The sequence below is a fragment of the Rhinolophus sinicus genome, linkage group LG02 (genome assembly GCF_036562045.2).
Source record: "Rhinolophus sinicus isolate RSC01 linkage group LG02, ASM3656204v1, whole genome shotgun sequence".
Taxonomy (NCBI): Eukaryota; Metazoa; Chordata; class Mammalia; order Chiroptera; family Rhinolophidae; genus Rhinolophus; species Rhinolophus sinicus.
Genome location: NC_133752.1, coordinates 144,535,333 through 144,545,720, shown reverse-complemented (window position 1 = coordinate 144,545,720; position 10,388 = coordinate 144,535,333). Strand labels below are relative to the sequence as shown.

General features: G+C 45.6%; 1 protein-coding gene across 1 annotated transcript; it reads left to right on the top strand.

Moving 5' to 3' along the window:
* The first annotated feature begins 850 nt into the window (after window positions 1-850).
* On the top strand, window positions 851-10,388 carry INHBC (inhibin subunit beta C). The gene is made up of 2 exons (XM_019742460.2): window positions 851-1,302; window positions 8,523-10,388. Exons 1-2 carry the CDS (start codon window positions 990-992, stop codon window positions 9,263-9,265), a joined length of 1,056 nt encoding a protein of 351 aa, XP_019598019.2. The 5' UTR covers window positions 851-989; the 3' UTR covers window positions 9,266-10,388.

Sequence of the window (10,388 nt, the reverse complement as noted above, 5' to 3'; positions counted from 1 at the left end):
AAAAAAAAAGAAAGTCCTGGAAGTACACACTGTTCTCCCATAAAGTCCTGTTCCCTTTCCCCAATAAAAAATTTTTTTTTCTTAATTAAAAAACAACAACCTATGCTCCAAACTCCCCTTGCCGTGCAGGTAAATGTGCCTGGTGGAAACAAAAGCCTTTCCCTGGAGATCTACTACGGACCTTTGAGGGAAAGCCAAGAATTCTGAGAAATCTCAAAATTTCTTTTCCTAAACACAAGAAACCCAAAGTAAATCTTGCTCTCAAGCCCCTTCCCTACCTTCAAACTTCCCTCTGAGGACACAGAAGACCTGGCTAGAACACTTCTCCTCTCCCTAACTCTCAGACTGTATGGTTTTCAGTCCCACTAAGCAAAACCCAACAAGGGCTAACAAAGAAATCTGGATTGTGAACCTCAGGGAGGGAAGGGGTGGGGTGGGCTTTGAGAAGTACCAGGCAAAGGAAAATGCAACTCTCATTTACCTGCATAACAGTGATTTAAAGAGCCTGCCAATAATGACCCCCTCTTATTTGAGAGCCACCCTTTAGCACTCTATCTTAAAACTTCTGATCTCTGCCTTTCCCCATCAGACTTCCCACCAAGGCCGTTGATCTGAAGAGGAATTTCATCTCTAACCTTTGTCCCAGGCCTGGCAGGCAGCTCACATGAGTAACCCACTATCTCCCAACATTGGCCCAGGAAACTTCTTTCCCCAAACAAACCACCCTCCCCTCACATCCCCCACGCTGTACTTTCACTGACTATGTGTTGGCGACTTCTGCCAAGTTCTACCTGTAACTGGCTTAATCTCTCAAATCAGATGTTTGGCTGCACTATCCTCTGCAACAAGAAGTCATGCCAGCTGGACACACTCTCCTTCCTAGGCCCCTAACAGCTAGAAGGGAGCCGAGACCACAGCTTTTAAGACCCTGAGCCCCAGGTTTGTGGCTCTGTCTCAACTGTGTCGCTCAAGGAGGGCCATCCCCTGCAATGATCTCCTCGTTGTTCCTGGCTTTCTTATTCCTGACTCTGGCCACGGTGGCCATTCCCAGAGCTGACAGTCAGTGTCTGGCATGTGGGGAGCCAGCCTTGGACCTGAAGAGCCAGCGGAAGCTGCTTCTCGACCTGGCCAAGAGAAGCATCTTGGACAAGCTGCACCTCAGCCATCGCCCAACACTGAGCAGGCCTGTATCCAGGGCTGCTCTGAGGACAGCACTGCAGCGCCTCCATGGGCCCCCACAGGGGGCGCATCCGGAAGCTGACAATGGACAGGAATATGAGATCATCAGCTTTGCTGAGACAGGTGGGTTCCTAGTATGTAGCTCTTCCCCTGACCTCTCAAGGAAAGGAAAAGTGTCTTCCCCAACTTACCCCTGGCTTTCTCCCCCAAACCATCCCAATTCTTGCCTCTCAAGCCTGGAATCTCCTAATCCAGAGCTCCCACCCCCCAGGCTCTCTCTTGTAGTTTAGACTTGCTCAATGGATAGCTGGGAAGTGGGTAAATACCACTGCCCCCATCTCCTCTAGCCCATCTCTCTGCACACCTCACGAACTTCCCCAGGCTGTATGTGGTGAGAGCCCATCCACTTCCTGGGCCTGGACTGAGGGGCTAGAGGCTGAGGAGTCTGTCTTTCTTTGGCCCAGGATCCAGGCTCTCCATCCCCCCACCCCGCAGATGCCTCATGTGGGTAAAAGGGGGAAAGGAAAAACACCAGGACTATAATACCTTTCCACCTCTACCTGCCCTCTTGCCTTCATACTCTGAGTACCACATCAGAAGAGGGTCAAAATGGGACATAGAAAGGTGAATAGAGTGTAGAAGAGAAGAGAGAGTTACTTCCGTAGAGGGAAGAGGAGTTGGAGAATTTAGTGGGCAGCTGGAGAGAAAGATGAAGAATTCAGAGGTGCCTGACCACTGCAGTGTACACCTGAAGCTGAAGCCGAGTAATACTGAATGTCAACTATAATTTAATATGTATATAGTCACGAGATGTGGAGTACAGCATGGGGAATAGAATCAATGGAATTGTAACAGCTATATACGATGTCAGAGGGGAAGTAGATGGGGGGAGGGAAGTTATCACTTTGTGAGGGGTATAAATGTCTATTACATTGTTCTGTACACCTGGAACTAATAAAAAAATAAAAGAATTCAATTCAGAGAAAGGACCCTAGAAAAAGAACACAAAGTGATCTATCTATCTGGCCTCTGAGCTTCCTGCAAGCTCTTTCTAAGGTCTGGAAAGCTCTTCTCATTCCTGGCCCCTTTCCCCTGGTCAGTACCTACTCGCCTCTCCCTTCAAGTCCCAGCACTCCCATCCTCAAAAACCTGCGGTGACCTGAGGGTGAGGTGTTTCCTCCTTGGTGGCCTCCGCACCTAAACTCTCTATGTGGAATTGCCCGTTTCCAGGTTTCCTATGAAGCCTGCCTTCCCATAGGATATCAACCCCTTGAGGTCAGGAACTGTTATTTATTCCTCATGTTATCACCAGAGGCTAGTATATAGTAGAAATAACTTACACTTATCCCAAATCACACTGTAGGTCCGCTTGACCATAGTCTAGGGTCCCCAGTGATGGATGAGACCCTATCCTGGTTCAAAAGGTAGTTTCTGCTCATGATTAACAATACAAACTCTGGAGCCAGATAGCCTGGGTTCAAGTCCTTGCTCAGGTGCTTATTGCTGTGTAACTTGGGTTGTTAATAGTTTCCTCATGTGTAAAATGGGGATAATGAGTGGATAGTTGAGAGAATTAAATGACCTAATACAAGTAATATATTTAGAAGGTGAAGGTTAGGTGGGAAAAGGAAATAGAAGACTCAGCTCCTGCCCATAAGGGGTTTAGTTACTGCAGCTGGAAGTAAATTAATTAGAATATAAGGCAGAATTAAATAAATGCTAGGTGAGGGCACAAGAGCTCACCAGGTCAGGAGTAACTCAGTTGGGACCTGGTGAGACAGAGAGGTCTTTCAGAAGACTACAAATGGGTCGTATTGTAGACTAAATTTGACTACAATGGGTAGAGAACAGTAAATAACATCCTAAATGGAGGGGGGAAAAACATGGGTGAAAGTCTGAAGGAGTAGACTACATTTGGAGTTGAAAAGTGGTTTGGAGTGAATGAGCATAAGGTAGACAGATGGCCATGAACTATGAATTCCTTGAACACTGAAATCCTGGCTGGTTTTTGTTTTCACCTTTGGATCCCTGACACTTAGCCCAGTTCCTGGCACATTGTAACAATAATGATGGTTACCAGATATTCAGTGTACGTGCCTCATCTCATTTAATCCTCTCAACTACCCCAAAAAGTAGACTTTAGTAGTCCCGTCTTATAAATGCAGAAACTGAGACTCAATGAAGGTAATTTACATGACCAAGGTCATATGGCCTGCAAGGGGCAGAATTCAAACACAGTTCTCTCTGACTTCAAAGTCTGTATACTTTCCACATATTTGCTAATCAGTGAATGAATACAACATTCAGGTGGGAGTGGGGGGCTGATCTGAGATGAAGTTTGGAGGTAAGAATGACGGATACCTGGATTCCATCTTTTACATTTAAATACTTTGGCTTGAAGTTTTCATTCCAATTTAAGTTATCATCTATACCATAGTGTGAAAGAAAGATCTGGAAATTGTTCTTGCTGGAAGTATGAAGAGAGACACCTTGGGGCTCTGGGAAAACTAGGGTTTGAGCCTGGAAGTGGCTCATACTGGCTCATGAGAGCTGATTGTGAACATAGCCCAGCTCTGCATCTAGTGACGTCACATTGGTAGTTTGAAATTAGCCATGGTGGAAAAATTTATACCACAGAAATTGCCAAACACCACAAATCAGGGCTTTTCATTTTCCTCTGGAATCTAGTTGTTAAACATTTACCAGCACACCACTGCCTGTGTCCTAAAAATACACGTTATCTGCCTCCCACACATCTAACATACAATGCTGACACAGGGACAGGACAACCGTAACAGATACTCTTGTTCTAAATTGGAGATGGGGAAGTGGGGGACACAGAGCAGTCACTGATCCATGAAAATTCTGATATCCAGCCAGGCACATGTCTCAGTGTACCCCAAATCCAGAAGTGCTTGGGTAGGGCCTGATTCTGCTCCCTAGTAGGATATTCCCCTCTTCTCAAGGAGAGCCCACCAGTGCTCCCCTTAGCTTCTAGAGCCACTCTCTCAGCCCTTGCTCTACCCTCTTCTGAGATGTCTTTCCTTTTAAATAGGAAATGACCTATGTTTGTGGCTGAGTACTTTTCTCAGCCTTCTTCCTGCCCAAAGAAATTGGGGGCCCAGAGGCCTCTTTTCCTTTTTAATTGTCTCTGTCCCCTTTAGTCTAAACTGGTACTGTTTTCACTACTAAAATGCTCTTTAAAGCTCTGTGGGCCTTCTAAATAATAAATTGTAGTCTACTCAATTAGCCAAAAGGCACACTACTCTATCAAGACAGACCCCTCTTTAGGTTATAAGTCAGGGTATTGTGGGACACCCTCTTAAGGCTCTTAGAAGCCCTTTTGTCTGGTTGAGAGGGTCTATAAAATACCGTCTTAAATTCTAGAACTTAACAAAGATGTTAGATCTTAGCAAAGAGTCTTATGCTAATCTTTTATTTGTTTTGATCTTCACACTGAGGCCATGTTTTACTGGCAGTGCCCTGGATTTGATTTTTGCTCTGAGACCATTTCTTGCTTTGAGAACCTTTTGCAAGACAGAGACAAGGAATGAAAAAATATTTTATTGTTCAATCTAACAAGTCCTGTTGGAAATATTTTATCTAAATTATGCTTGAAAATTGAACAGTTTCTTTTTTAGTTCATCTCTCTCCTGAAATGCCTCATCACAGGCAGCTAAAATAAGCCAATTGACACTTTCAGCATTCTGCCTGGAAATATCTTTAACTACATTTGCAACTTTGTTAGGTATCATTTCTAGCTTCCAAGTTGCCACAGCCGATAGCCAATACATAACACAGGTTCCCCTTTCTCTAGCTTCCAAAAGCAATTTCCTCTGCTCTTCCTGCCTTCACTAAAAATCTCCATGTCATCCTTCCAACCTCTGTTTGCCACCCAGTCCCAAAGCCAATGCTACTTATGTTAGGTCTTTGTTATGGAACATCTACTTCTGATACTAGTTTCTGTTTCAGTTATCCATTAATATAACAAATCAGCCCAAATGTAGAGGCTTAAATTTTAAAAATCAGTATTTGTTATGACTTTTTGGTTTGACTGAGCTTATCTGGACAGTTCTGCTCTATGTGCCTAGCTGAGGTCACTCATGTAACTATATTCAGCCAGGAGCTCAGATGGGATTAGAACATCTAAGATGGTCTTTGATCCTCCAAAGTCTCTCTCCACATGGCTTCTCATCACTCAGTAGTCTAGCCCAAGTTTCTCGGAAGCATGGAGGCTGGCTTCCAAGGGGACAAAGCCTCAGAGTATAAGTACTTATCAAGCTTCTACTTGCACTGTGCTTGCCTATGTCTCATTGGCCAAAGCAAGTCACATGGCCAAGCCCAGACTTAATATGGGAAGAAACTGCACAAAGCCATGAATTGGGAACTGTTGTTAATTGGGGGCCAACAGTGTAATAGTCTACCACAGTCCTTGCAGGTCATGTGTCTGCCTGCCATAACTGGGATGACTTAAGAGGCCCTAACAGTAGGGCACTTACTGACCTAGCAAGAAAAGATTAGTTGGGCCAATCAGACTCTTCTAGGATTTTGGAATTGGGACACTGGAATATCAGCTCACTTAGCTAGGAGGAGGTAAGTAAAAGGTTCTGTAGACTTAGGAGCTGGGGCCACCATTTTGGGAACCGAGGAAGCTGATAAGGAGGCAGAAGAAGTAGATCCACAGAGAGAAAAGAATAGAGTAGACTTATAGAGAGAGACTGAGGAAAGGGAGACGTTGGCTCTGAGAGCTGTCAAGAACAGCCTTATTCCTGACTTTCCAATTCACATGGAGCCTAGTTGAGCTTTATTTTCTGCCTTTTTATGTCCCTGAGAATATTAGTGGCATTCTCACAAGAAAGCACTCCCTACTTGATAAAGAAAAATAAGAGGTCAGTAAGACTGGCCAGGGCAAAATGGCAGGGTAGGCAAACACTGTGCATGTCTCCTTCCATGATCACATTAAAATTACAAGTAAAATATAGAATAATCAACTGGAGAACCATCTGGAGACTAACTGAACAGAGGTCCTGTGACTAAGGATATAAAGAAGAAGCCACATTGAGACTGATTTTTCCCATTATAAATCAACCAATCAATCAATCAATCAATCAATCAATCAATCAATGTTTACTTAATAAAGAGCATTCCCTGGCAGGGGAGGTGAGTGAGAAAAATAAGGGTAGCTATGGTCAAATCATAATGAACATTTGACTCCTTCCTAAAAGAGTTTGGACTTTATTCACCAATATGCTTTTTGAGACAATGAATTTTATGATCTAGCCAAGTTTTTGGAAAAAAACTCTGGTGTCAGTGTAAAATAAGAATTAAAGAAATGAAAGACCATTCATTCAACAAATGTTTATTGAGTGCCTACTATGTACTAAGTACTAGGGATACAATAGTGAACCATATAGGCGCAATCTCTACCTTTATGGATTTTACGGTCTAGCTGGGGTGGGCGGGGGAGGAGACAATGGAAGAAGAAGCACATAGTAAACAGATGAACAAATAACCAAGATGATTACAGAAAATGGTAGTGGCTATAAATATAGCTCAGCTGGATGATGTATTAGAGAGAGAGAGGTAGAGTTGAAGATACTTTAGATAGGTTAGTCTCTCTGAGGAGGAGACATTGAGCTGAATGCCAAAAAGGAGCCAGTCATTCAAAGACCTTGGAAAGACATTCCAGGCAGGGAAAATAGCAAGTGTAAAGGCCATGATGAGGGTCTGTGTTTGGTGAGTTCAAGGAACATAAAAAAGCCAGGATAGGTTGAATACAGTCACTAAATGGCACAATGCCTGATCATACACGTTTTCTATGTTAAGGGGTTTAGATTTTGTTCAAATGGCAATGGGAAGCCTTTGAAGGATTTTAAGCTGAGGAGGTTAAGATGATCAGATTTATGTAATAAACAGACCATTCTGGTTGATGTGTGGAGAATGGTTTGGAGGGCAAGAATGAAGCACTAGGAAGCTATTGCCATAGTTCAAGAAAAAGATGATTGTGGGTTGAACTAATGTATAATAAAGGAGATGGAAGAAGTGAAATTATTTACGAATTGGAGGTAGAACTGACAGACCTTGCAGATAATTTCAAAGCAGGAGATGAGGGCAATCAAGGTTTTGGCTTAAGCAATGCATTTATAGGAAAGGGGAAGATTGGATAGGGAATAAGTTTGGATTTGGGGATAAATCTAGAGTTCTTTGAGAAAAGTTTGAGATATCACTGGATAGCCAAGTGGAATATTGGATCAGCAGCTGGATACACAAGCCTGAGGCTCAGGGAGGGGTCAGGGCCAGGGATATATATTTGGGAGTCATCAGCATATAGATGGAATTGAAAGCCACAGGAATTGAGATCGTTCTGAGAGTAAAGATGAAACAAAGAAAGAAGGGAGCTCAGGACCACCAACACTTAGCGGTCAAGCAGCGTAAGAGGAGCTGCCAGCAAAAAGGACCAAGATGGAGAGGCCAGAGGCATGAAAGCCAGGAGAAAAAAATATTTCAAGAAAGAGGAAATGGTTAAGTGTGTCAAATACTGCTTAAAGACCAAGTAAGATGAATATAAACACACAAAACCATTGGACTTGGCAACATGGAAGGTGTTGGTGATCCTGACAAGAGTAATTTCGGTGGAATGAAGGGAACAGAAATGCATTTAAAGTGTTTCAATGGGGCAGGTGAGGGATGAAGAGGGGAAAGCTGGGCAATAGTAATAGGGATAGGAAGAAATGCATAGACATTAGAACCATTGTGGTGAGGTACTGGATGTGGGGCATACGGGAGGTGACCATAGGGTCTCTAGAGATGATTAGGAGGGTAGTGGGGCCACCAATTCTAAGAACAAAAAGAGAGGTATATGAGAAAGAAAGTAATGATTTCCACTTAGGACACATTGATTTTAATGCTCAGGCAGGACGTTCATGTGGCCTGAAGCTTGGTTGTTCTCAGATCTATATATCCAATCCAGAGGTGCAAAATGGTCTGGACTAGACATACAAATTCGGGAATCACCAGCATAAAAATTGTGTTGGTTGACCACGAGTGTGGGTAAGAGCTCCCCTGGGTGTAAAAGGGAATGAGGGTCAACGACAAACCCTGGACAACTTTTGTGTTAAAGTGATGGTCAGGCAAAGAAAAGCCAGCAAAGAAAATCAAGGAAGACTCATAAGAGTTGTGTAATGGAAGCCAAGAGAAAAGATTTTCCAGAAGGAAAGGATAGTCAACAATGCCAACAATGTAGTCAAGAATGCACAGAGTGTTACAGCGTGCTGAGAATAGAGAGGTAGCTAGAGAATTGACGCTCGGGAGGCCACAATGACTGGGGCTTCTTGTGTCCACAGGCCTCTCCAACAACCAGACTCGTCTTGATTTCCGCATCTCCTCTGATAGAACTGTTGGTGGCATGGAGGTCCAGCAAGCCAGCCTTATGTTCTTTGTGCAGCTCCCTCCCAATACCACCTGGACTCTGAAGGTGAGGGTCCTTGTGCTAGGCCCACGTGACGCCAACCTCACCTTGGCCACTCAGCACCTACTGGAGGTAGATGCCAGTGGCTGGCACCAGCTTTTCCTGGGGCCTGAAGCTCAGGCTGCCTGTAGCCAGGGACACCTGACCCTGGAGCTGGTACCTGAAGGCCAGGTAGCCCAGAGCTCAGTCATCCTGGGTGGGGCTGCCCATAGGCCTTTTGTGGCAGCCCGGGTCAGAGTTGGGGGCAAGCACCGGGTTCGCCGGCATGGCATCGACTGCCAGGGTGGGTCCAGGATGTGCTGTCGACAAGAGTTCTTTGTGGACTTCCGTGAGATTGGCTGGCACGACTGGATAATCCAGCCTGAGGGCTATGCAATGAACTTCTGCACAGGGCAGTGCCCACTGCATGTGGCAGGCATGCCTGGCATTGCCGCCTCCTTTCACACTGCAGTGCTCAATCTTCTCAAGGCCAATACAGCTACAGGCACCGCTGGAGGGGGCTCATGCTGCGTGCCCACAGCTCGGCGCCCCCTGTCTCTGCTGTATTATGACAGAGACAGCAACATTGTCAAGACGGACATACCGGACATGGTGGTGGAGGCCTGCGGGTGCAGTTAGTCCCCGTGTGGGACGAGAAGCCCAAGGTGGGAGAGGCAAACGTGCCCCCACAGAGGTGCCCTTCTTGAGAAGAGGGACTGACTCCATTCCTGCCCCTGTCCCGAAGGTAGCCACTTTCTTTCTGAACAACCTATGGAAATTATCCCAACTTTGACTTACGGGGTTCTTCATCTAAGGAGAGTCACTGTGCCATCTTCACAACCACCAGCCTCTCTCCTAGACCGTCCATCCAGCAAATTCCACACGCTTCACTGCCATCCCAGAGACTCTGATCCACCTCCAACAATAAGCAGTGCCATCTGGTGTCCCAGGCAGACACCCATAGCCCACCATTAATCCACCCCATAATCCTCTATGCCTCCCTGCCCTTTCTACTCAATGGCTCCCACTCTGGATAAGTGGACCCAGCCTCCTCCCTTGATTTTCTGGATCTCCAGAAAGCACCCCCTTGGTTTCTGCAAAGATTTTTACTTGCCCGAGTGAGCTTCTAAGGCTCTCTTGGCACACCCACATGTATTCTTTGTCTTTCTCTGCCTTGCCCTATAACCTTTGGGGCTGATTCACCTGGGCTCCTTTGGCCCCTGCTTCCTGCCAAGTTTGACCAAGGGGATACACAGGCAGGAAGTCAGTATATTTCTTATTCCTGCTCTTTCCGCCTAGGTGCCATGTTTCTGCGTGGCTGTGGCTGTGGCCATGTCCCAACAGCTCCTATCTGGCTCCCACATTCCATGGCTCCAGCTCTGCTTAGGTTCTGATATCACTGCTTCCAACATCAGGGCTTGTAATGGCTCTCTACTCTTGCTAGTGTCTGGGTGCTTCAACATCCTTGTTGGTTCCCTTAACCTTGCCCATACCTATGCAAAGAAGTCCCGCGTTAAGTCTTCTGAGTAATGCAAACACAGACAGCTGAGTGGGTCTTTTGTCTCCTGCCAGGACCCTGACTGACACCCAATGAATCAGAGCCTGCCTGTCCTGCCCACTTCTGCACTCTCTTCACACAGACACCTTGGGCCTGAGCTATGGTGTCCATCCCACACTTCACACTTCTTCGTTAGGTCCCCTCCACCTTCCCAGAACCAGTTGTGCTGGCCACAAGGCTAATAAAGACCTGGGTTTTACCTGC